Source organism: Oncorhynchus gorbuscha, linkage group LG10, assembly GCF_021184085.1.
Source record: "Oncorhynchus gorbuscha isolate QuinsamMale2020 ecotype Even-year linkage group LG10, OgorEven_v1.0, whole genome shotgun sequence".
In the NCBI taxonomy this organism is placed as follows: domain Eukaryota; kingdom Metazoa; phylum Chordata; class Actinopteri; order Salmoniformes; family Salmonidae; genus Oncorhynchus; species Oncorhynchus gorbuscha.
Genome location: NC_060182.1, coordinates 64,306,403 through 64,333,155, shown reverse-complemented (window position 1 = coordinate 64,333,155; position 26,753 = coordinate 64,306,403). Strand labels below are relative to the sequence as shown.

Genomic DNA, 26,753 nt, shown 5'->3' with positions numbered 1-26,753 from the left:
ACAGAACAACAGTGATGTGTTTAAAATAAAATAAAAAAATACAGTGAGAAAATCAATAAACACTATCATTTATAAAACATATATAAATGCATCTTTGATAAACAGGTGAATAATTAATTTATAAATGTAACAGTATTAACTAAAAGACAATGAATAAACAAATTATACATTCCGTATCAGTATTTTGCATGCCATCATAACAGCTTATCAAAAATAACCAGAACAAAGGAACAAATTGATAACAAAACATTAATAAAAGCAGAAAATTAATAAAAGCAGTTTCAATGAGGCATATATTATATATTAATATATTTATATATATTTATTTACAAATAATGAATATTTGGCATTATATTCATCCTCACTATAGATATGATATACAAGAGATGAAAATAGTTTTCGCTAAACAACTACCTTTTTAATTTGTCTAGTGATTTGAGTCATTTCACATTCCGAGACCAAGGAAGTGGTGTAAAAGTCTATCTTGATGGTTCTCTACAATGTCAATATTTTCAAGAAAAAGTCCCGTCAAAAGATTTCATATTTACTAAAAGCAGATAGACAAACAAACATGTAGTGTGGCCATCGATGAAGAGGAACTGTCCTAGACTCCAATCCATCATTTTTGGGAGAAACAGGGACATGTGATTGTTGCGAATGAACAATAAACATCACAGCATGTGATAGAAGAGTGGCGAACTACAGAAGTTGGCAGTTCCACATTTGCCGAATCAACGAATATGGCATTATTTTTCTGCTGCCTTCATTAGAATGAAGCTAAACTAAATACTATGTTTATCTGTGGTACCAGTTTCAGCCGGCTTTATGTGACGATAAAACAAAATAAAAAGTAAAACAAACTACATCTACCAGTGACTTTATTTTCCAGACTATTCATGCCCAATTAGTTGGCCTTTTACACCCCGCACAAAACCCCTATAACCACAAAAGCTGACACAATATCCCATGGACATTACTGCCTGGTTTTAAATGACACACAAACACCTTCTGGTGTCCATGTGTATTCTGCAAGAGTTACTGTCATGACACATTAGGACATACAGAAACAATATGTGGTCATGGAAAATATCATGGGTAACAAATCAAGTGGAAAAAATATTAGAAATCACCATGTCATTGTTTTTTTTTACACATAAAAAATAAGTTGAGCGCCATCTAAAGGACTCAAATGGCACTGTGAGTTGTACTTACAAGCGAAGAACAGCAAAAGCAGGCAGATAAACAGCAATACAACCCTTTGATGACAGCTATGTAATGGTGGGCTCAGAAAGGGCAGAGTATCCTGAAAGTATCTAGTTTTACCAACAGTGGAGAACTGATGGTTGTCTGTGGCAGGATAGATACATTTTTATAGCACAATTTGTTATTCTATAAATGGCACTGGTATGTATCAAATGGAACATTATAGTAAGTAATTCAAATGCAGAGTACAGAATTACTCTCATAAATGGAAGGGTAGTAAAAAAAAGCATCCTGCTTTTCAATACTGAACATCCACTATAAACTCCTCCGATCCTCTATGTAAAATTGTGTATTCCACTTTTGAATTTCCCCTCGACCTGTCAAATATTCATCACACAGACATAAAAGCATTGAAAAAAACAAGCTAAGCTATGCATGAATATGCTGCTAAAGCCATGGTGTATAGATTGAATCTGAACTTTCAATCAGAGTTGCTGGCTCACTACCTGGGCTACTTGCCATTCCTTAGGCCATCATGTCACCATTCATAATGCTGCTATGAATGAGCATTTAGGGTTATCTGGATGGAATCCAATTGGAAATGGTACTGTAGAGGAAACAATACGTCTGAAATATGAGCCAAAGTAGTGGACAGCTGTCTCACTAAGGCAAACAAGAGAGGAAGAGAAGAGAATTTAAAATATTTGGCACACACTCATAGAAGCAAACTCACATGCTTGCTTGCTTGCTTGCTTGCTTGCACACACGCAAGCACACCAACCCTGATGAATTTGCATAAAAATACACACACACACCTCTGTCATTTCAATGACACACAGTAAAAGAAGCAGCGAGGATATCAGAGTGTATCCTCCAGGGATGCCAGGGCTGATATAGAGACGAACCAGATCTATGTAACCCACATACTGCTGTGATTTACCACGTTATCCTCAACAGTAGAGGCAGTACAGTACAACCATCAGCACTTTTGCTTTCAAGGGCCTTTGAGGCAGTCTGGTAGCTCTTTCCAAGGACCTTAAAGGGATGACACTTAATTAAGCCCCCTTTCTATAACCAGCACACTGGGGTATATGAGAAAACCCCATCACAACTACCATCTCCATCCACCTACAGAACTACTGCAGCATGGAACAACACCAAGTACACCTCAAAGCAGAGATCCCAGCCTCCCCTAAGTCAGCATGTGTCAGTGTGAGTCTTTCTCTGCCACTGCTGCGTCTGTCTGTGTAAAACTGTAGGAAGTAGGAACAGCAGGGGAACATCGCTAACCTGCCAACACAGACCCTGGCTTCCTGCACGACAGATAACGGTGCACTACAGCTACTATACCCTGTCATTTTGGCTAGGTTGGTTCCCTCCCTCCAACGAAATGACATCACTGAGATAGATGTATGCAGACAGCAGCCAGATCTTCACTCCCCGGGGAAGGGAATGTTTCTACACTCACACTCGTTTCATCCACCCTAACTAGTCATGATACAAAATGAAGCCATGGAAGACATAAATCATTTTTATAAAATATGAGGTAAAGATAAAATGATCAAAATAAAATGCAACTATTTTCTGTATCCTGCAAGCAACTGTAATATGTTGCAAAACATTTCAAAATGTCCTCTAAAATGTGCCTTGTTTATGTCGTTTCCAAACATCTATAATTGAACTGACCCCCAGGACAAGGCTATCAAAACAGTATCTTCTAGCAATGTAAGGATGACATACAGATGACACATAGTGACTGTTGGGCCACTGAGAAGGTGACGGTGGGGTCATGTCTCTGTGGCGCGATTGGCGAGTGGACTCGGAGGCACGGTGACCTTCCAGTCACACTGTTCCTGAAGCTGTCAACAAAGTGCCACAACAAGACTGTTCCTTCAACACAAACAGGACACAAAGTGACTCCAGACCGCTGAAAGGTACAGTGCTCTGACTGCAGCAAGACAAGTCTCTTTCTCTCTGCACCAGTTACAATAGAAGCCAGGCGTAGGCAGCCTACTAGCAAAAATAAACAATCATCATTTTCTCAGTCCCAAAAATAGATAGTTTAGAGCCGTATCAATTAGATGAGAGTGCTACTGTAAGTGTTGCATTGATTGTTTACCCAGTACTGGATCGATTGAGCAAAAAGTAGCACCAGTGACTTGGCTCATTACCCCAAAATATAACCTATGAAATCAATTCCAGTCTATTAGTAAAAATAGACACCAGTCTGCAGCAGAATCAGCCTGTCCTGATGTCTGCAGTCTTAGATAACATTAGATAACTCAGCTACAATAGGATTGGCAATGCTGATGCCGACTAGCCTCGTGGCTATCAGTGTAATATCACCTTTTAACACATCCTACAACAGCAGAGGGGTTTCAAGGTTGGTCAAGTATGTGATAGCCTGTCATCACGAGGGGTAAACGAGTTTATACTCCACTACAGTGCACAGTATTAGTCAGATTCAGCAGAGAAGAGAAGTGCCCCTCAAATCAACACACCTCATCCCTCACCCCAACAACTCTAGTCCCAGGCCTTTTCAGGCCTCCTCTAGCCTCTTACGGGAACTGATCCAAACCCTGGTCACTACCATTCACTGTGTTACTGTGACCCAGGCACTATACAGTCCCCTCCACTTCTACATCACAGTAGGCCTCTGGAGTACATGTCTGAGCTGTGTGAGGGGAAAATAACCCCAGTGTTCCAATGACTCATATTCCCTGCAGTGCCATCCACACACAAGAGAACAAGTCCATCTCTACAACGTCACATTTTTCATGTCTTTGTTATCAGCCGGTATCAAAAAGCATTAGTCACTAATCCTGGAGAGCTTTCTTCCTTCATACCTCTTCCCTCTGGGACTGTTTCACAGTATTACCTTGTAGCGGTTCCTAGAAAAGGTACAAATACTTTTCACACACTGCACTTGTCTGGTAGGTAATCGACAACAGAAACGTTCTCCAAGATTGTGCAAGCTGCGTTCTAATCGATGAAACAATGTAACTTATGTGTTGTTTGAACAGACACTGTTATTCCTGGGTTGGCAGCAAGGGTAGGAGACGGGCTAGATGTTTGCAGAAATGACAGCACTACTTTGATACAACACGATATGTAGGAAGGCTTGGAGAGATTGAGGTGAAAAATCAACCACGTGATTAAGAATATTAATTTCCTCTCTTACAATTCAAATACAACAATACTGTTGTGAACTTTGTTTTTACATTTCCCTTGGAAATAGAGAGAATGATAAGTGCAAAAGTGCATTATTTTCCATATATTTGTTTTAAAGAGCTACGCAAACCTTCCATAGCATTTTTTCCACTGCAATGAAATGATGTAAAATATTTTTATGGAAATAAAAGTATTACATGTTGTCTGCTTCAAGTAAATGTCATTGCATGTGAAATGTCAATAGTATAGGAAAATGTAGAGTATAGTGTGGAATGGAGAAAGGTAATGAGAATGATTTAGACATTTTTAAATCACTTTTTTTTAACCATGACCCTTGACCTTTACCTGACTGTGTAGAAAGCTGAATTTTCCAACTTTGACGACTTTAACATAACCAGAGCTTACTGTGAGTGCATAAAACAAACATTTCAGAAGGGATGACTCACCTGCCTCTTGGTCAGAAGCTACAGTGCGGCATATACAGTTGAGGTATTTCAAACTTTCAAATAGGTTCACTTGAATCATTTTGTGATTGTTATCTTGTGAACACAATTGGAAACAACAATAGGATAATTGTAGGGGTTTCCACCAAGAGTTGGACTCATCATGGGGTCATCAATTCGTAACTGGGTTTGTATTCTCTCCGGTTGCTGGTAGGTTTCAAAGCTACATTTTTTAATTGCACTTTGCAAATGTTGAAATATACATACATACCTTTCCAGAATAATTTAATGAGAGTTCTGGGGGATGGCTATTCTATCATGTAACACTATTCCACTAACAAAAAACTTTTTCATGGAAAAACCAAGGAGAAGATGAACCAATGATTAACCAATTCTTAGATATACACTGAGTATACAAAACATGCCCTTTCCATGACATAGACTGACCAGGTGAGTCCAGGTGAAAGCTATGAGCCCTAATTGATGTAACTTGTTAAATCTACTTCAAATCAGTTTAGATGAAGGGGAGGAGACAGGTTAAAGAAGGATTTTTAAGCTTTTGAGACATGATTTTGTATGCGTGCCATTCAGAGGGTGAGTGTGCAAGACAAAACATTTAAGTGCCTTTGAACGGAGTGTGGTAGTAAGTGCCAGGCACACCGGTTTATGTCAACAACTGCAACGCTGCTGGGTTTTTCACGCTCAACAGCTTCCTGTGTGTATCAAGAATGGTCCACCACCCAAAGGGCATCCAGCCAACTGTGAGAAGCATTGGAGTCAACATGGGCCAGCATCCCTGTGGAACACTTCGACACCTTGTAGAGTCCATGCCCCGACGAATTGAGGCTGTTCTGAGGGCGAAAGCGGCAGGGGGAGTGTTCCTGATGTTTAGTATACTCAGTGTATATCTACTAATACATATCTGTTGATGGAAGAGGAGTTTTGTGATATCCTACTCAGTGAGGCCTGGAGTGGAGATGAACTCCGAAGGTGATGATAGTGAAGTCATGAGGAGACAGATAAAGGAAGGAAGTGTACAGTAGATAGTCTAGAAAAAAGGCTAGTTAAAGGAGAGTCTAGTTGAGGGGTAGTCTGAGGGGGGAGACGCCCCTCACCCTTGACCCCTGTCCCAGTCCTCTCAAAGGCGAGTCTGGGCCTCAGGGATGTAGATCTCGATGCTGTCTGCTCTCTCTGACACCGAGTTCTGACGGAAGGAAGCCGCCCGCTTGGCCTGCATCAGCCTCCTGCGTGCTTCCAGGCGGTGGCGGTCTGGAAGGTCAAGAGACTTCTCCCGTGTCACGCCTCTCTTCCCGATCATGGACTTCTTTGGTGCGACAGGTGGTAACTGGACACAGGAAGAAAGAGAGACGAACTCGACCAAATTCCTGCCCATATCAAAATCTATTCTAGAATTCAACTTGTATAGGCAGTAGTTGACATATCAGCCATTTGAGTGGTTGGAAATACATCGGCATAGTTAAACACAATGTCAATGACATCCAGTGATGCTTCACTAAGCATTTGTCCTCGCGTACAGAGCAGCTCCATTCTGCACCACTACTACGTGGCTCTAAGTCATCTCACATCTGGGTTTAATAATGTAGCTGAATCTGTGACCATAGAAATATAAGGATCCTATTTCTATGCCTGTCTCCCCTGTGACTGAGACTACCCACCATAGACAACAGATAAATAATACATTGTCTTCTGTATACCTGAGCGCTACCCACCCTTTTCTCTGGGCTCTTCTCAACGGGCCTCCAGTCGTTGTTCTTTATCTGCTGCAGCTCGTCAAACTTGGCGGTGACGTCATCGATTGACAGCTGCAGGAGGTCCCAGAATCCAGCCAGGTCCTGAGAGGTGGGGCGGGGCATGGCACTGGGGTCCTGCAAGGGGTTATAAAGGACCACATCAGTGCCTGAATTACAAATACTCAAATCCCAGTGTGCGTCAGGAGTTATTTGTTGCACTTCTACCAAAGCCCACTAGATGTCCTTATCAGACCTCAAACAGAGGAAAACCTCAATGATTTATGGTATATTTTACTAATAATAAAACAAATGTTTCCAGCAAAGTCATGGGAGCAAGAAGGTCAAAGTTCAGAAAAGACAAGCATCTTATTCCCATCGTCATCTCATGGTTAGACTATAGGACTTGGAGGACAATCCATTGAAATGAGCCATAACAAAATGTGATCAGAAAGTAGCAATCCCTTCTAACCCTTCTAATTCTTTCACTGCCAGTAAGTCTTATTCATCACATCACATCGGCTAGAGTCACAATCAGTCACACTATTGACCCCACAGACAATATTAGCGAGACTATAGCCTAAACCAATACCTCCAACTCTGTTATGAAGTTAAGAGTTGAGAAATAAGATCCATAGCATCCCATTGGATGCGGGTCACCATCTCCCCCATTAATTCAGTGACTTTATGTGCTTCATATATTGAATGGCTGGAGGGCACAACAATATCCCAGCCGACTGTCTGGTGGCATTTCAGACTGCTGCATTCTGGATGTAGATCTGAATATATAGGCTCTGGAGTAAAGGCCAGGTTCACTCTGAATTACAATGAATAGTGGAAGGTCTCAGAAAGTAAAAATGGTAAGCAGTACTTACTCAGTGTTAAAAAATACAGTTGCTGTACATTGGTAAAAGGTAATTGCAAAAGTTCTAAACGCAATAGTTTAGGTCACTGCCACTAGAAAGTGATGCTAAGACCTACAGTATATGTAGATACATACCAGGTAAATCTTTGGTAGTTATATAAGTCCTAAAGCTGTAGTATACCTTATACTACAGTACATACAGTAAGTACCTGCCAAATGGTAATTCAATAAGTTCTGAGACTACAATTAGATTACAGCCCGGGGTAAGTTTATCCAGTTTCCCACTATAGTATAGAGTGGTGGGGCGGGGCCTGGTAGTAGAGGTAGAAGAGGTGTGGGGGGGTGGCGGGGTGTAGAGGCACTGAGGCACTATTCTGAATGCACAGCACCAGATCAGGCCTGATGGGTGACTCATAGCAGTGTGGAGAGGCTGTGACAGGCTGAGATCTCACCCCATCACTGATCTACCTCATTCATCGTCTCGGTCTGAAACTTCACAGGGGAGATACACAGAGACCCAAAGGAGAAGTAGCGGGAAGCCAGCGCTGGGCTCATCTCATCAATATTGCCGGGGGGTTCAAAAAGAAGGCTGCACACAATCCAGCATAAGCAAACAAATAGAAAAGCATCAACTTATACTGGGGGAGTGAATGAGGCTGACACATTAAAGGATTCTGGGAAATGTAAGCCTTGCCAGTGTCAGTATGACTTAATGCTGTAGCTCCTCCCACAATAAAACTTGCTGCTTTGCTCTGCGTCTGTCTTTGAAAGCTTGTTCAACTCCAGCTTATGTTATCCAGGAGAGAAAAGGGGGGGGGGGGGGGGAGACTGCTCGATAAAGCGCAATTAGACATCTCCTTAAGCCTCTTATTTGTGGACGCCACTTCTTCAAACGGACTCAAATCCATGTTCTGAAAGTGTATGCAGTATTATTTGTAAACTGTCTTTGTCATATGGAGAGATGCAGCAGTTTGGGTAAGCTTTAATAACTGCTCTCCTCTCCCCTACAGTGAGGGAAATAGAAGCAGGAAAACTCTATATAAAAGACTAGTTCAAACTAAATAATCCCTGTGCACTTTTCAGCCTTTCCTGAATGCAGCAATTTCCGCTGTATATGGCAAAAAATAGCAACACATTTTTCTCATAAGCAAAGACAGGCTTAATCTGAAATATTGGATATTTGGCTGATATCAATAAAGAGGGGTAAGATTAGAGGCGAGGAAAGTATCGTCCATATATTCCAGCCCTTCCGAGTGTTTTTTTGATAGAATGAAGAGAGTGGACTGTGGCAATAGTTCTTCATGTAAAAGGCGGGCGTCTCAGTATTCTAGTCAGAGCTGTGAGTGCATCATTGGGAAATGCGTACATTCACAGTCTCTCATTGTTCTCCTCAAGACGTTCACATCTCAGATAGAAACACAAAAAAATATGATTTTTTTCACACTCAATGGTGCATTTAAAAGCTTCTGACCTGTTGGCCTAAGCCATTCTATGTAAGAGACAGGAGAACCATACCGGTGGATACAGGAATGCAGCCAATATAACAGTGTCCTTTCCTTTCACAGAGTAGTGCAACAGTTTTTTTTTAAACACACACTCACAAACACGCTCACATACCGTATGTACACAGACACACACACAGTGACTTGTTACTCACCAGGTTCTGCTGACACAACCAGTAAAACTGCTGGAATTTCTGAGACATAAGGAGCTGAGCACTGCCCACCGCACTCCTGATTTTACCTAGGACTGAAAGACAGACATTCAACTGATCATCTGTCATAGGAAAGTCTTGCGAGTCTCTATGGGAGAAAAATGTCTGCTAATTGACTGTACATGATGACTCCTATCCCACTCACTGTCCTCAGAGAGGTCATTCTCCTCCGCCTCTGCCTCCATCTCTTTACACCATCCCTCCATCCTCTTGGTCTCTGCGTGGAGCAGCTGCATGAACCAGCTTCCATCCCTCCGCAAGGCGGGGGACGTCCGGCCCGACTCGCCAGACGACTCTGCTGGCTCCCTAGGGGAGGGGGGCTCTAGCTGCCAGGTGGTCTCGTTGGAGGTCTGCTGGGGGCAAGGGGGCTCCGTAGGGGTCCGGTAGTCCTCCCGGTAGCTGAAGAGGCCCTGGGTGCGGACGGTGCGCACCCCATACTGGGTGGGCGTGCTGGGCTCAGAGTGCCCCCCTAGGAAGCCCCCTCCAAACTGTAGGCCCTTGTCCTCCATGGTGGGAAACCCCTCCATCTCCATGTCAGCCTGCACAGAGGCTGTTACACTGTTGGAGCGCTTCAACCTGCCCTGCCCTCTGAGACACAAATTAGGGAAAGCAAATATTTAGGCCATCAAGGGATATTGTAAACAAACACACCCAGGTAGAGAAAGAGGAAAGGCTGGTGACGTTAATAACAACACATTGTTAAAGATTAGCACAAATCCAGAAATGGGAAAAGGAACCTATTAAAAAAGTAATTTTACCGTCTGTCAGCTTCCACCTGGATCCCCACAGAATGGTATTCCTTCGACCCTTTACTTTCTGACTCCGAGTCGGTGGCTGCTTCCACCTAATGCAGCATAATAACATAGCAACAGTATTCTCATTATTACCGCTCTCAGATGTCCGTGGGGTTATTGGTTTGGGGCCGGTGCTGCACCTCCTCAACTCTAAGCGGCCTGTCAGAACATAACTGCAGTGTGATTTATGGAGGCAGAGAACCCAACCGAACACAACCAGTTTGTCTACACCCTCAGCACAGTGATTTATACCAACAACAAGCTGCCGTGGTGGAGATACACAGTGGTGGTGGTTTTAAAAAAAAGAAACGTATTACAAAACCTGATTTAGGGAGTTACCGAGGTGTGATCACCAGGGGTTTGGTGTGTGACACAGACACACAGATTTTGGTTAGTGTTCATTGGTGCATGGTGCTGGCCAGGGATGATAGAGACTGATCCCTGTTTGTCCTGAGGGTGCACGGATCCTCTAACTGAACCCCACTCTCTCCATATGATTGGCACCCTTAATAAAGATGAGCAAAAAAAGACTGCATTACAAAAATATGGTGGGACATCTCTGATGATATGGGACTATTTTGCTCCCACTGGTCTTGGGGCCTTTTGTTAAGGTCAAAGGCATCATGAACTTTACTAAGTACCGTGACATTTTAGCCAAACACCTGGTTTCCCTAGCCAGGAGGCTGACACTTGGCCGCAAGTGGATTTTCCAGCAAGACAATAACCCCAATTGAGCAATTGCATTAGTATAAAATAATAGATTTGGAGCATGAAATATAGCTCAGTGTTTGTATTATTCATTTTATAGTCTTTTTTAAATCATTTTATCAAAGCTGCCAATAATTATGGACCTGACTGTATTTCAAACAAAAACCATTGCATCCTGTATGGCTGGCCCTTTATTAGAAGTATTGTCAATAAAGGTTTTATCCTGAAGTTACATATAACCTACAGTCTACATGGACTAGTAATATTTGGGAGGCAGGTGTGTGTGGTAGCTAGAATTAGTCCTTGAGAAGCCCACTCCCAGGCTGTGTCTCTGATGAGTAACACAAGTGTGAGAACAGCAGACTTCTAATTTTACAATTTACTATATGATTAGCAGGGTAATTTGAAAATCAATTCATCCACATTTTAATCCTCCTTCCCTCTGAGAGATCACACCTTCCCCCAGTTCTGAGTTAATGGCCTGACCCTGACAGTGTTCCAGCCGACGCAGGCAGAATCCTGACTAGGGCCAGCATGGAACGGCTGTCTGTCTGAGAGCCTTAAGCCTTAAAAGCTCCAAACTCACATTAATAACTCTTTAGCTTTAAGTGGTTTGAAACGAATGGAGGAGTGTGTGTTCATGTCTAGTAGCCATGTGCATCGATAGAGCCCTTTTGCCCTCCTCTGAAAAAAGTTTTCTTTTACTAAATACATTTTATTAAATGTTTTGTCTATTTTCTTTCTTGCAACTATAAATGCAACAAATTGCCTATCAAACTACATCATTTCTCATGAAGTCATTTATCTTGAACAAATGTCCCCTCCACCGCCCTCCTGCCACCACGAGCGTGGCGGTGCCTTGCTGCATTCTTCCTCGTCACATGCACATCTGCCGGGCAGTGAGTTTGAAATGAATACCACGTGTAGGTGTGCTTTGCAATTGCTATCGTGTGTCGTCTCACGTACAGGGACAGGGAAGAAAGCAACAGCAGTTTGCATCGGTCAATAGTAGAACAAATTCAAATCAAGTAAAGACTAGTCAGTTAGTTGTGACAGCATAGCCTCGTTAACTAGCTCATTCATCTAGCCTACACTAGCGGTGATCAGCTGATACAGCCCACCCCGTAGTGGTTTGTTGTTATTCTTCTAGCTCCCTTTCATCTGAGGTAAAATGTAAATTATGTTACACTGCAGAGTAGCCTGGTACAAACAGCACAACGGGTGACAGTGCTCTGACCCCCCATCTTTCCCAGAAAGAGAGTCAGCGGTGAGTTGCTGCTGGTTGAGGTGACCTCTGTTACTTTCTGGCACAAAGCAAAGTCCATTTCAGAGAGACTGCTGCTCTATGATGGATGAGGAGAGGAGATTTTTTGGAGAGCCTGGGCAATGTTCAAAGTGTGCTGGCAGAGACAAAAAAAAAACTGGTTTGGTGAACACCCACACATCATGCTGCACACACACACACACACACTACGCTATACACACATATACTACACACACAGCACAGGTGTGAAAACTTTGGAAACTGTAGGCATCAGCATTTTACTCAGACATGGCTTAGTCTCACTGAGATGAAGGTAGGTTGGTCGTGAGAGTAAGGTCCTGCTACAGGATCCATTCTTATACTGTCCCAATACGGACACCGTACACTTTAATGTACCCCAGAAGATGAGGGGTCAAAACTCAAACACAGCGGGGTCAAAACTCAAAGTGCAGAAAATTGGGGTCCTGCCAGAAGTAAGGGGTGAAAGGTCAAATTATAGGCTATAGGCTACACTTCCAGAGGTTAATTATACTGTACTGTATATCCCCAGGAGGTTTGTGATGATGCAGGTGAATTTAGATTGATCTTACTACACTGGCCAAATACTAGTGGCACAGTTTAAAGATACACTTTGTAGGAAGTTTTGATGCATTTTCTGCATTGCATGCAGCCCTTCTGGTTGTTTCAATAACCATGGACCTTCACACTGCCAGCCATCTCTAATCAAAATGCTTCTGTATTTTACACACATCACTGGAGCCAATTTGAAAACCAATATAATTCAGGCCCACCACGATGAGCGTAACGACGTTCAGCTCAGCCACTTAAAATCATCATCATTCATCCCCTAGGATAGGCTGCTTGATCATCTCTGGGTGACTGAGACTCACCTGTCTCCACAAACAAGCAGAACAACTCTAATATTCTCTATTGATGAAAGGCTGTGTGCAGTCTGAAGGGATGCCTGTCTACCGGTCTGTCTGTTTTATTCAGGGGCATGGATACATCTGACGTCCGCAGACTGCGTGTGTGATCAAGCCCCTTATTCTCAGGGTCACAATAGAGTGAGAGAGGGCGAGAGAGACTCATTCAGTAAAGCGAGTTGAAAACAAATTAATGGATTGCAGTAAGATGACTCATTGGTGCCATTTTTAGACCTAAAGGAGAATGGGATGTGTGAGTGTGTGACCTTATGAATGTGTGTGTGTGTGTGTGTGTGTGTGTGTGTGTGTGTGTGTGTGTGTGTGTGTGTGTGTGTGTGTGTGTGTGTGTGTGTGTGTGTGTGTGTGTGTGTGTGTGTGTGTGTGTGTGTGTGTGTGTGTGTGTGTGTGTGTGTGTGTGTGTGTGTGTGTGTGTGTGTGTCCCTCACCTGTATCCCTATGGAGGAGCGTGGTGTTTTGAGGTACTCCTCAGCCTTGGACACCAGGATGGCTTTATCACAGGTCATCACTGAGCTGTGACTGTGACGGTCTGTGGACGGGTGCCTCTTCCCAGACCTCAGCCCAGCTGCCTCCATGGCTATGGTCACGGCCTTGGCACTGTCCAGGCTGTCTGTGGAGTTATACAGGGCCCTGCCCAGGCTCAGACCCAGCCCGTCCCCCCACCCTCGAGGGTGCCTGCCCTCATGGTACGTGTCCTGGGTGGACTCTGTACTGCTCTGGGCAGTGACGGAGATGAGGGGCTTGGAGCCTGAGGTGGAGCGGGGTGGGACCGGCGGAGGGGTCGTCTTCTTGTAGTTGTTCGTGTACGTGACCGCTGAAAGATAAGAGGTCAAAGTTAAAAGGAATGCACAGTTGAAGTTTACATACACTTAGGTTGGAATCATTAAAACTCGCTTTTCAACCACTCCACAAATTTCTTGTTAAAAAACTATAGTTTTGGCAAGTCAGTTAGGACATATACTTTGTGCATGACACAAGCCATTTTTCCAGCAACTGTTTACAGACAGATTATTTATCTTATAATTCACTGTATCACAATTCCAGTGGGTCAGAAGTTTACATACACTAAGTTGACTGTGCCTTTAAACAGTTTGGAAAATTCCAGAAAAGTATGTCATGGCTTTAGAAGCTTCTGATAGGCTAAGTGACATCATTTGAGTCAATTGGAGGTGTACCTGTGAATGCATTTCAAGGCCTACCTTCAAACTCAGTGCCTCTTTGCTTGACATCATGGGAAAATCAAAAGAAATCAGCCAAGACTTCAGAAAAACAAATGTAGACCTCCACAAGTCTGGTTCATCCTTAGGAGCAATTTCCAAATGCCTGAATGTACCACGTTCATCTGTACACACAATAGTACGCAAGTATAAACACCATGGGACCACGCAGCCATCATACCGTTCAGGAAGGAGACGCGTTCTGTCTCCTAGAGATTAACGTACTTTGGTGCGAACAGTGCAAGTCAATCCCAGAACAACAGCAAAGGACCTTGTGAAGATTCTGGAAGAAACCAAAGTCTCTACATCCACAGTCAAACGAGTCCTATATCGACATAACCTGAAAGGCTGCTCAGCAAGGAAGAAGCCACTGCTCCAAAACTGACATAAAAAAGCCAGATTACGGTATGCAACTGCACATGAGGACAAAGATCGTACTTTTGGAGAAATGTCCTCTGGTCAGATGAAACAAAAATAGAACTGTTTGGCCATAATGACCATCGTTATGTTTGGAGGACTGGTGCACCGTGAAGCACGGGGGTGGCAGCATCATGTTGTGGGGGTTCTTTGCTGCAGGAGGGACTGCATGTCACAAAATAGATGGCATCATGAGGATGGAAAAGTGTGTGGGTATATTGAAGCAACATCTCAAGACATCAGTCAGGAAGTTAAAGCTTTGTCGCAAATGGGTCTTCCAAATGGACAATGACCCCCAAGCATACTTCCAAAGTTGTGGCAAAATGGCTTAAGGAAAACAAAGTCAAGGTATTGGAGTGGCCATCACAAAGCCCTGACCTCAATCCTTTTGAAAAATGTATGGGCAGAACTGAAAAAGCATGTGCGAGCAAGGAGGCCTACAAACCTGACTCAGTTACACCAGCTCTGTCAGGAGGAATGGGCCAAAATTCACCCAACTTATTGTGGGAAGCTTGTGGAAGGCTACCCAAAACGTTTGACCCAAGTTAAACAATTTAAAGGCAATGCTACCAAATACTAATTTGTACAGTACTTCTCCTGTCCTATTCAGGTGTCCTGTGTGAATCTAAGTGTGCGTTCTCTAATTCTCTCCTTCTCTCTTTCTTTCTCTCTCTCGGAGGACCTGAGCCCTAGGACCATGCCCCAGGACTACCTGACATGATGACTCCTTGCTGTCCCCAGTCCACCTGGCCATGCTGCTGCTCCAGTTTCAACTGGCCTGGGCCCTAGGACCATGTCCCAGGACTACCTGACATGAGGACTCCTTGCTGTCCCCAGTCCACCTGGCCATGCTCCTGCTCCAGTTTCAACTGTTCTGCCTTACTATTATTCAACCATGCTGGTCATTTATGAACATTTGAACATCTTGGCCACGTTCTGTTATAATCTCCACCCGGCACAGCCAGAAGAGGACTGGCCACCCCACATATGCTCTCTCTAATTCTCTCTTTCTTTCTCTCTCTCGGAGGACCTGAGCCCTAGGACCGTGCCCCAGGACTACCTGACATGATGGCTCCTTGCTGTCCCCAGTCCACCTGACTGTGCTGCTGCTCCAGTTTCAACTGTTCTGCCTTATTATTATTTGACCATGCTGGTCATTTATGAACATTTGAACATCTTGGTCATGTTCTGTTATAATCTCTACCCGGCACAGCCAGAAGAGGACTGGCCACCCCACATAGCCCGGTTCCTCTCTAGGTTTCTTCCTAGGTTTTGGCCTTTCTAGGGAGTTTTTCCTAGCCACCGTGCTTTTACACCTGCATTGTTTGCTGTTTGGGGTTTTAGGCTGGGTTTCTGTACAGCACTTTGAGATATCAGCTGATGTACGAAGGGCTATATAAATAAATTTGATTTGATTTGATTTACTAATTGAGTCTATGTAAACTTCTGACCCACTGGGAATGTGATGAAAGTAATAAAAGCTGAAATAAATCATTCTCTCTGCTATTATTCTGACATTTTACATTCTTAAAATAAAGTGGTGATCCTAACTGACCTAAAACAGGGATTTTTTATGTGGATTAAATGTCAGGAATTGTGATAAACTGAGTTTAAATGTATTTGGCTAAGGTGTATGTAAACTTCCGACTTCAACTGTATATGTATATGTGGTAGTTGAAGTAGGTGAGGTACTGTAGGGCTTTGCTGTTGACGATCAGAGAGAGGAAAGGCCACTGAGTGTTATTCACTGTGGAGGGTTGACAGCCCTTCTCCTTACATGTACTTGATGAGCAACAGATTCTAAGAGAATATGGTTTTACATCCACAGAGATGGACTGCTGGACTAATAAATTACTTTGGGTTTGATGTGTCTTCTTCTTTAAAAGAGAGCTTTGTAGGAGCAGCCCAATACAAACAGCTTGTCCATTTAAAGAACATCTAATGATCAAAACCCAGAGTGGTCTTGGCTCATCAGAACTCTCAGAGAGGGAATGAGGAACACCCTGAATTATACAGTAGGTAAGCACTTAGTTTCCCATTCACAAAAGTATCTCAAAGAGGTCACCAAGATGAGTCAGTAGAGAGAGAGTGTAACAAAGAACAGATTTTTAAAAAAAGAGATAGACATGGAGGGAAAGCGAGCGAACAAGAGAGATAGAAAGAGAGGGTGAGGAAGAGAGTGAAAGAAAGCGAGAAAGCGAGAAAGAGAGAGATGATTCAGCAGACGGACCAAAATAAACACATTATTACTAAGCAAGTCATGCAATGGAGACTCATAACTCTTGCCCCTCATCTTGGCAGTGTTACTTAGCATTTAGGCTGTCCATTCACGTCCAGGCACAGTTTGAGGCATGTACACAAATACAAAAAATAAGAAGAATAATTCAACAAGAACAAATGATTTCAAATGATGATTGAAATGCAGAAAAGCCTGTGAGCTGCATGTAAAAGGAAAGACGTATCTTAGGACCTGAAGGTCATAACGACAATGGCAACCATACCAGGCAGACAGGTGGTTTACTTTACCTTTAAATCACACAATAACTAACCAGAGAGAGAACCCGCTCTTCATCTCCATGACAACAACATGGACACATTTTCTTCACACTAAACAAGAACATTGTGCTGACGAGAATGCTGCTGAGTTAAGTGGTAAACTGTGCTTTCTGAATAGAACAATAGTAACTGTTTTTTCTTTTAAATATTTTCTTAAAACTCAAAATAATTTCTTATGGAAAACTTTAGCATTACAAATTCATCATGCTGAACCGTTTTGTGCTTAAACACCACACACACACACACACACACACACACACACACACACACACACACACACACACACACACACACACACACACACACACACACACACACACACACACACACACACACACACACACACACACACACACACACACACACACACACACACACACACACACACACATCCAGTTTAATTAATTTGAGACACAATGAGTGTGATTCAAGTGCTCAGTCTCCGTTAGGGAATCGCAATTTATCAGGTCTGAATTGTATGCTAATAGTAGAGAGAGCGAGGGACGTGTCATTAAGAGCATTTCTTCCAGATGAAATTGATCACTCTCAGAAAACAGTGCGTTATTTCACAGGCTTTTAAGGATATGTAAATTATCTGGGAAGTGGATGGATGGAGAACTCTATTATCATCACTGTCAAGAGTGTCCCAGCCCAAAAAAACAAAACAAAAACTAAGATGAGAACTACCTCAGACACTAACTAAAACTACTTCAGAGAGAGGGGGGGGAGCACGAAGTGAGTGCCTAGAGAGAGAGAGCAGAGAGAGAGCACGAAGTGAGTGCCTATAGAGAGAGAGCAGAGAGAGAGAGCACGAAGTGAGTGCCTAGAGAGAGAGAGCAGAGAGAGAGAGCATGAAGTGAGTGCATAGAGAGAGAGAGCAGAGAGAGAGAGAGCAGAGAGAGAGAGAGGCAGAGAGAGAGAGCTTTGAGAGAGACAGGACAGGACAGGAGAGGAGAGGAGAGAGAGAGAGCTTTGAGAGAGACAGGACAGGACAGGAGAGGAGAGGAGAGGAGAGAGAGAGAGAGAGCTTTGAGAGAGACAGGACAGGACAGGACAGGACAGGACAGGACAGGACAGGACAGGACAGGACAGGACAGGAGAGAGAAGTGTGCCATACACCAGTGACTTCCTCTTTGTCACTCCATAGCTGACAGCACACCATCTGCCACAGTGGCTGATGTAAATATCCTTGCCTGAACTCCATCCTTTAAAACAAAATGACTTGACAAAGTGCTCTGCCCGCCATATGGTTCAGTAAGGGCCAAGGAAATAAACATAGAAACCTTGGCCTGTACAGAGGAGAAGGGTGTGTGTGTGTGTGTGTGTGTGTGTGTGTGTGTGTGTGTGTGTGTGTGTGTGTGTGTGTGTGTGTGTGTGTGTGTGTGTGTGTGTGTGTGTGTGTGTGTGTGTGTGTGTGTGTGTGTGTGTGTGTGTGTGAGGTGGGTTGCTGCAGTCCTGGCTGGACCTGGGTAGAGAGAGAGGGGGCATGAGGGGTGTCTGGTTGAAGGGAGGGACAGAGGGAGGGAGGCAAGGGGGCTCATAACTGACAGACCATCAGTTATGTGGGCCAATGTCCGGAAAGCGTTCGTCATCGATAGCGTCATGGATCGCGTCATCGATAGAGCACTCACGACTTCTCTCACTCCCTCAGCCCGTTTCAGGAGGGGGAGAGGATAACGGCGTAGAAGAGGAGTGGGTGCGGGATCATTTGACATTCCACTGTCGTTTTTCAATCTACCTTTGAGATCAAGGCTTGTGCCTCATGAATCAATAAGGTAGAGAGATGCTCAAGGAGAAAACAGCCAGGAGTGACCAAACAGGAACACAGAGATAGTCGCTGGGTCTCAGCAGTAAAAGAATGTGGTGGTGTTGCTGTGCGTTGTCTTGATGGATTTGATAAGCCCGTGTGATGGTGGGACTGCTCTTTCACAGCATTTGAACTGTATTTCATGAATAAATAATAATGACGCTGGTTCAAAAAATATTATTCATCACCAGCTATTGGCTCGGACAGGAGGTTTACCTGGGGTTTCGTGGGTCGTCCGGTCAATGGTGCAGGTAGAGGGAAGGCGAAACTGGATCCCTGAAACAAGCCAGCCAATCACATTCAACATCCTGCCTAGTGCCCAGAACATGCACCAATCACAGTACACTATACAGAAAAACAGCTACATACTGTAAGTGGCAGATAAATCAAGGATAATGTATCAATTCAAACACCATGATTGGATTGTGAGGAAGCAGCAGAATACTTTTTCCTTCAACAGTAAAATACAGGTAACTGACAAAATAAAGGAAACACCAACACAAAGTGTCTTAATAGGGTGTTGGGCCACCACAAGCTGCCAGAACAACTCCAATGCACCGTGGCATAGATTATACAAGTGTTTGGAACTCGATTGGAGGGATGCAACACCATTCTTGGTGTTATGTTGACGGTGGTGGAAAACGCTGTCTCAGGTGCCGCTCCAGATCTTCATAAGTGTTCAATTGGGTTTAGATCTGACACACACACACACACACACACACACACACACACACACACACACACACACACACACACACACACACACACACACACACACACACACACACACACACACACACACACACACACACACACACACACACACACACACACACACACACACACACACACACACACACACACACACACTAAGCATGATGGGATGTTAATTGCTTAATTCATTTTAGGAACCACACCTGTGTGGAAGCACCTGCTTTCAATATCCCTTTGTATCCCTCATTTACTCAAGTGTTTCCTTTATTTGGGAAGTTACCTGTATATTCACACAGTGAAAAGAATGGTGACATTTGTGGCCATCTATCCATAGAAATATGCACTCAGAAGATAAGGCTTTTGGCTCATAATTAGCTGACTAAAGTTTTGGTTCCTTGATGATCGTTTTTAACTAGCAATCAGATTGTACATCTGTACATTTCAAATGATTTAAATGTGAAATGAAAGATATTTTCTCATATAGGGTATGACCCTAGTTGACCCTGGAAACTGTAATAGGGTCAGTAAGAGGCTATGAGAAGACGTACAAAGAGGAAGCAAATCCCAGCAATCACGCTGAGACATTTGCGCATCACTCTCAAGCTAAAGCAGCTGAGATCATTGGCTGGCTGTTAGACGGCATTAGCATCCTTGTAAGAAAGCTGAGCGTTTAGCATGTCTAAACAGAAAAGAATGAATGATGGATGGGCAGTTAAGGGTATGGGCATTGGCAAGCATGGCTCACCTTCCTGGGAGGGCTTAGAAAAAGAACTTCATGCACTGCCATGTTGATGAGCACTTTGGGGATTGCTAAGCAATGGACGGAACGCCATAGTAGGCAATGAGGGAGGAAGAAGAAGAATCTCTTCACGTTCCTAACATGACAGTAAGCAGTAGGTGATAGTAATTATAATAACTACTTAAGGAGAGCATTTTTTACTTCCAGCTATCAATGTTGGGTAAAATAGCCCATCCAAAACAACTAAGAACATTCTAGGCTGATCACACGCTGTTCTCTACACCGACACTTTCATTAAATCACGAGTCAGAGGTGTGTTCATGCTGCATCAAATGTTGCTGTCCTAATGTGAACACCATACAATTGGTAGGTCATAACGTCTTGGCCTGCTTCTAGACGACACTGTATCTAATGAAACATCCAACAACGGAGCAACAGCGAGAGGAAGTCTGATGTATTATGCAGTGGAAAGGAAGTAAATGAATGTGACAATACAACCTAATTAACGTCTCTCCTGTGAAAACCTTGTCAGATTCAGCCAATTGATCTAACTGTTCTAAACGGCAGCACATGAAAATAAGGAATTTAGCACAGTTTCTGCTCAAAACAATAGGAGAGAGTATCACTTCTTAGGCTCAAATACATTTCTAATCTAATCTAATACATTTCTCATCAAATACATTTCTAATCTAATCTTCTTTTCAGTGTACTTTGTTAGGGCCCATGATTTAATGGGCTATTTCATACACAGCTCCTTAATAAGGATAGCACGGAAGTCTTGTGTTTCCTCTGGCTGGTGCCTTGCTGGTAGCAGAGCTGTCATTCTGTATTTTCAATAGTCTCTGGGATCTGTTCCCAACACTGGGCACAGAAATATACGACCCAGCACCAAACGCAGTACAGTAGGTGTCCAAATAATACGTCTTCAGAATCATCATAACCACGCAGTTTAACATCGTCACTATCCCGGGTGTCCAGGTCAATAATAATGTCACCAGTAATTCTTAGAAATTATCTGGTGATTTACATGTTTTGTTGTATACAAAAGGATGAACATTAACATTTGGATAGACTTGAATAGCAGCTGTTAGAATGACATTCTCAGTCTTTGGTTCCTGAGCATGAGGATGATCAGTGACAGTAGAGACATGGCAACATCACTCCCCTGTGGCAGACAGACAGACAGGACCTCCATGCCATTGCTACCTGGGGATGGATGGAGTTGACATTGAAAGGGAAACATCCCAACAGATGTCTTTGAAGTTTCTGTCAAATATCTGTAGATGTATACAGTGTAGGTGTTGGACAAGACTGACAAAAGCAAGGGATAGGCATAGTAACTGTGTGTGTGTGTGTGTGTGTGTGTGTGTGTGTGTGTGTGTGTGTGTGTGTGTGTGTGTGTGTGTGTGTGTGTGTGTGTGTGTGTGTGTGTGTGTGTGTGTGTGTGTGTGTGTGTGTGTGTGTGTGTGTGTGTGTGTGTGTGTGTGTGTGTGTGTGTGTGTGTGTGTGTGTGTGTGTGTGTGTGTGTGTGTGTGTGTGTGTGTGTGCTAGCACTCTGGTACCCTGTAAACCATGACCTCTTTTGTATTCTAGTCAAATGCAAGGGAGTCTGTTACCCATGTTTGCGAATGGTTGCTGTTCATACAAGGACCTGTACATTGCTAGACATGACTGCATTGTCCACCTGACAGCCAGTGAGGTGAGACCGATCGTCTCCCCAACGGCACACATCCTTAAATATTCTTGTGTAAGTTAGTTTGATGTTGATTATAATGCATTTTCCTGTGTACCAAATACCCCATATATTGTTGTTTTAGGGGAGGCCAGATGGAGGTGCTCACATGGAGCAGGCCTTTGGTGACACGCTTCTTAAAACTTTAAATACCAGCCCCTCGTATCCAGCTTGGACAGCCTTGGATATAGGTGCAAGCTAGTAGCACTGATAGTTGGCCGTCTTGGCCACGTACATAGGCGTACAGTTTGTGGCCTCCAGATTGCAGGTCTGCCAAAGACTAAATAAAAGCAATTGGCTTGGTACTGCTCTGTTTCAGCTGTTATGGGCAGCCTAGCTGTTGGAGAACAAGGTGCTTTCTGTATCTTTAAGTGTCCATACATACAGAAAACAGTTGAAATGTTTGAATCCTTTTTGAATGTAATGTGATTTGTGGATTCAAAGATTCTTTAAAGTGTGTGTGCATATGTATCTGTGGTGTGTTTCTGCACGTGTACAAAACATATAGTGAAAGTATTCCCAACAGTCCAAACAGCTACTGAGTACTTCTGTTCCATAATCAGATTTTATGAACAATGTCAATTCCCGAGGTTCCCGTTTGTTCCTATAGAGTAAATCCAATCGCTCATATGATCCAACAGCCAGTCTTTGGGATGTATGGTTATATGATAACTTCCCCAGATTTACTTTGCTCCATTCCGGAGTGACATTGAACAGAAAACTCAAGATATGTCATGGAAAAACAATATATCCGCAGAAAAACAATGTATCCACAGTCAGCGCAAAGATTGTCAAGAACCATAAGCAAAGGGCAGTCTATTTAGTCTACCACAGAGCCTCACAGAGTCTTTGGTAAAACATGTGGTAAATGCCATTCGTGAGAGACGACAGACTCATCGATTAAAAATGATACATTCATTACTAGTCCTCTTAAAGAACCGTAAGAACAGTTCACGTCAATGTTCACGAATGCTTACAGCAGTTCAGAATGCTTTGGTCCATCAGTTCAAGCCAAGTGCCATCGAAGTCTGATGTACACTCAACTTCTTCGATTGTTCATCACATTCTTATGGTGCATTCCATTCAACTATGTGGTTGCTGCCACTAATGTAGTCAGCTAATGTCAAACACATTAATGGGCAGGGGGTTATCCTATGCAATAGGAAACACTCATACAGAGCTTTACGTGGCCATGGTTCCCAGAAAATACACCACCTTTGGACATCAATACTAAATGTTCCCATGCTGTAATCGGCTACCAATACATTCACCGCTACATTCTTCTTACTGTTCAGAGTGTCAGAGACATGTATGTTATCTCAGCACTGTTGTACTCATATCTCCCGCTCCACAGCTCCACACTAGAACTCCTCTTCATGGACCGGGGTTCCCACTGGGGAGTCTTCTGCTGCCACCTGTCCCACAGAAAGGCCTGGTCACAGTGAGACTTCCCTGGGTTGTCAGGAGCTGTCTCCCCCTCTGGATCTCCAGGGTCCTCAAAGACATCCATGCCAGAGGTATCTGTGGCTTCCCCCGTGGCATCCTCTGGCTCCATGGGTGCCATCTCAAATGGGGACAAGCTAATGCTAGCTGTGTCTTGTGATAATAGTAGTGGATCTAGGCCTAGGATGATTAGCTCTGGGTGGCACATAGTGGCTGAGTCCAGGTCTACTGAGTCTGGGGTGAATGGACTGTCCAGTACGAAGGAGAACAGACCAGGTGAATGTATTGTAACTTGGTCCTGTGGTTCTGGATCTTCAGGGAACTCAGTAGGTAGGTATTCATGCATTTGATCTAATCGGTGCTCCATAGCTGGGTCCACAGACACTGATTCCATTTGGTATATAGAGGTTTGGTCCAGACTGGGGGGGCTCAGAGAAACTGGGTCTGGTGGTGTGTACATGGCGATTGGGCTGAGATCTGATGAACTCACACTAACAGTCTCCAGAGGTTCTGGCGGATCCAAGAAGACTGAGTCCAGATCAGATTCATCTGAGGAATTGAAGGTGGTTAAGTCCAAATGGACCATAAATGGATCAGATGGGCAATCAGTGGCCTGGTCCTCTGATTCTGGACAAGGTGGCCATTCTGGCTCCAGAGAGTCATCAAACTCATCAAACGAGTCGATGGTGACTGGATATGCATGCACTACTATTTCCGATGAGAATATGTCTAAATCTAAGGGGATTGGATCTGGGAGGTCTGGAAAGCAGACAGTGGCTAGGTCTTGTGATTCTGAATCAGGTGGGATCAGACACACATCCAGGGGTTCTAAATCAGTTGGGCTCTCTGGATTAACTATGACGGTTGGGCAAATGGTATCTGAGTGTTGATCAAGTTTCTCTGATGAGTACACATTTGTAGGGGACAGTGGTTTTCTCTCTGGCTCTGTTGAGACTATAGAGCCTGGGTCTAATGGTTGAGGGTCTGGCAGACACACAGCAACTGGGTCTTGAGACATTGGATTTTGCTGGCGCACAGTATTGTCTTCTACAAATTCTGAATCTGATGCGGACAAGTCGGAGTCTGACTCTTGTGGTGGGGACACAGTAACCACAGGTACTGGATATGGTAGGTGCATAATTCTTGGTTCTGGGACTAGGGGTTTCACATTAACTGAGTCAATTGATTCTGTATCTGAGGGGTTCAGATTAACTGGGTCCAGCTTGTCTGTTTCTTCAAGGTACACATTAGCTACGTCTGTGGGCACTGGAACTGGAGAGCGCAAAGCCTTTGGGTACAGCTGCTCTGAATCTAGGGGATCCTCAATGGCTGGATCCACTGACTGTGCTTCTGAGGAGGTCATGCTGACTCCGTCAGGAGATATCAGTTTTGATAGCCTCTTCGTGTTCTGGTCTAGTGGTTCTGGGCAAACCACAGTGTTTGATGAGTTTACTGGCACTGATTCTGGTTGGATCATGGTGACTGGATCCACAAGTAATGGATCTAGAGTGATCGGGATAGAACCCTCCACAAACAGCGATGCCGGGCGCCTTAGAATGGCTGGGTCCATTGAGATCTGTTTTGGAAGACGGCGCGTCACGATGGCCTGCTTTTCCTGCATCTCTCCCTCCTCAGGACAGTTGACGGCTGCGTCCGCCGTGCTCTGTCTCACCAGCACCTTGCTCCTGGCCTGCGTCCCTACTGACAATTGAGCCACTTTAGTCTGTTTCCCAACAGCCCCTGTTCCCCCAGACGCCCCAGGCTGTGGAGACCACGTGTTGTAGTGCTGCGTGAAGCTGTTGAAGTTACTATTGAAGGCCCTGAGCTCAGTACACAGGTCCCTCCTGAGATCAGACAGCTCTCGACGCATGGCCGACACTTCCTCCTTCCACTGCATGCTGATGGTTGCAGCCAATTGTGCCGACTCCTTGATACTGGCCTGGATTGCTTTGGGTGAGGGCCTCTCTGGGGCCTGGACGCTAGCTTTAGGGGGCCTGAACAGTCTGGGTGAAACAGGGGGCCCAGACTGGGGTTTGGCTGTAGCACCGAAACTCTCTTGGCGGTACAGTCTGTCTCTTCTGATAGGGCAGCCTAGATCGTCATGGGCCAATGGGCCTGTGCCTGCCACGTCTGGATGTACACTGGCCTGGTACTCAGGTAAGCTAGTGGCTTCCTGTGTATATTTTCCCTCTGGAAGACAAACGTAAATATGTGTAGTATGTCATCAGGCCACAGGTGTGAGCAGCTGGAGAAAATGTGCTATCAGAGCCACAAAGCACAGAAATCAAGTCATGCAGTTTTTAGGTTAAGAAATGTATGAGTCAAAATAAGACTTGAAATTGGCCCATATCTTTAGTGTCTAAAAATCATTATTACAGTATGTGCTTGAATCTACAATGCTACACAAGGAAACCTTCAGGAACATAAACTAAATGTTCACAGTCCCATTTTGACTCATATTTCTGATGATGGTTTACACTGCCTTCCCAATCTGAAATGAACCTGTATCATGCTTCTTATCTTTTCACTGCACAGAGACAGCCCCAAAAACACATGACAAAGAATAAGACGCTGTTAAAACCTACTGTATGCATGGTATTCAAAACCTCTGGAAGATTGACCAAATATGACACAGGTGTAACTTTGTGCACTGGAAAGAAGCAAAGATGAACATCCCCGCCTCTATCAGGAAGTATAGTATGAACCCTATTGAATTTCATGACGTCCAGTATAACCTATCTACCTGAAGTCAGAGGGGAGATCCAATCGCCCAAAGACTCCTGACATCAGACACACCCCACACCATAGATTACATGAAATTGCAATTACACATTTTAAGATGCTGTTTTAGTTTGTTGAGAAAGCAGTGTAAATAACCTGGGAAAAGTCTATCAAAAGCACAATTCTCCAGATGGCCACACCTTCTCTGACCCTTCCCATATATCATTGGTAGAACTGCACGGCAGAAAGAATGGGTACAACTGAAAAACCGTTGATCTTCTTGTTGTTTTTGTGCAGATCCAGGAATGGAAAACAATAGCATGCCTACTATTTCTCCTCTGGCGAAGCAGGTGACCTTAGGGGACCGTTTGCCGAAGTGCTTTTTAGTCACTCAGTGTCACACTCACAGTTTATTTTATTTCACACTAAAAATATATATAATTTTTGTGACCTCAATTTTGTTGACCAGCGCAGTTATTACCCACCACACCTGTAGAAACTGAACTGTAGAATCTGTGGGAGAGAAAACTCAAAGCACATGGTGTGTCCAGCACTT

General features: G+C 43.9%; 1 protein-coding gene across 1 annotated transcript in view; it reads right to left on the bottom strand.

Moving 5' to 3' along the window:
- Positions 1 to 5,556: 5,556 nt before the first annotated feature.
- LOC124045228 (disks large-associated protein 2-like) overlaps positions 5,557 to 26,753 on the bottom strand; it is a 48,583-nt gene continuing 27,386 nt past the window's right edge. Inside the window, exons 5-10 of the mRNA XM_046364501.1 lie at positions 13,280 to 13,665; positions 9,903 to 9,988; positions 9,290 to 9,732; positions 9,088 to 9,179; positions 6,548 to 6,703; positions 5,557 to 6,162 (exon numbers count right to left, since the gene is read on the bottom strand). Of these exons, the coding sequence (XP_046220457.1) occupies positions 5,956 to 6,162; positions 6,548 to 6,703; positions 9,088 to 9,179; positions 9,290 to 9,732; positions 9,903 to 9,988; positions 13,280 to 13,665 (1,370 nt within the window). The 3' untranslated portion in view covers positions 5,557 to 5,955. The remainder of the gene's footprint in view (positions 6,163 to 6,547; positions 6,704 to 9,087; positions 9,180 to 9,289; positions 9,733 to 9,902; positions 9,989 to 13,279; positions 13,666 to 26,753) is intronic.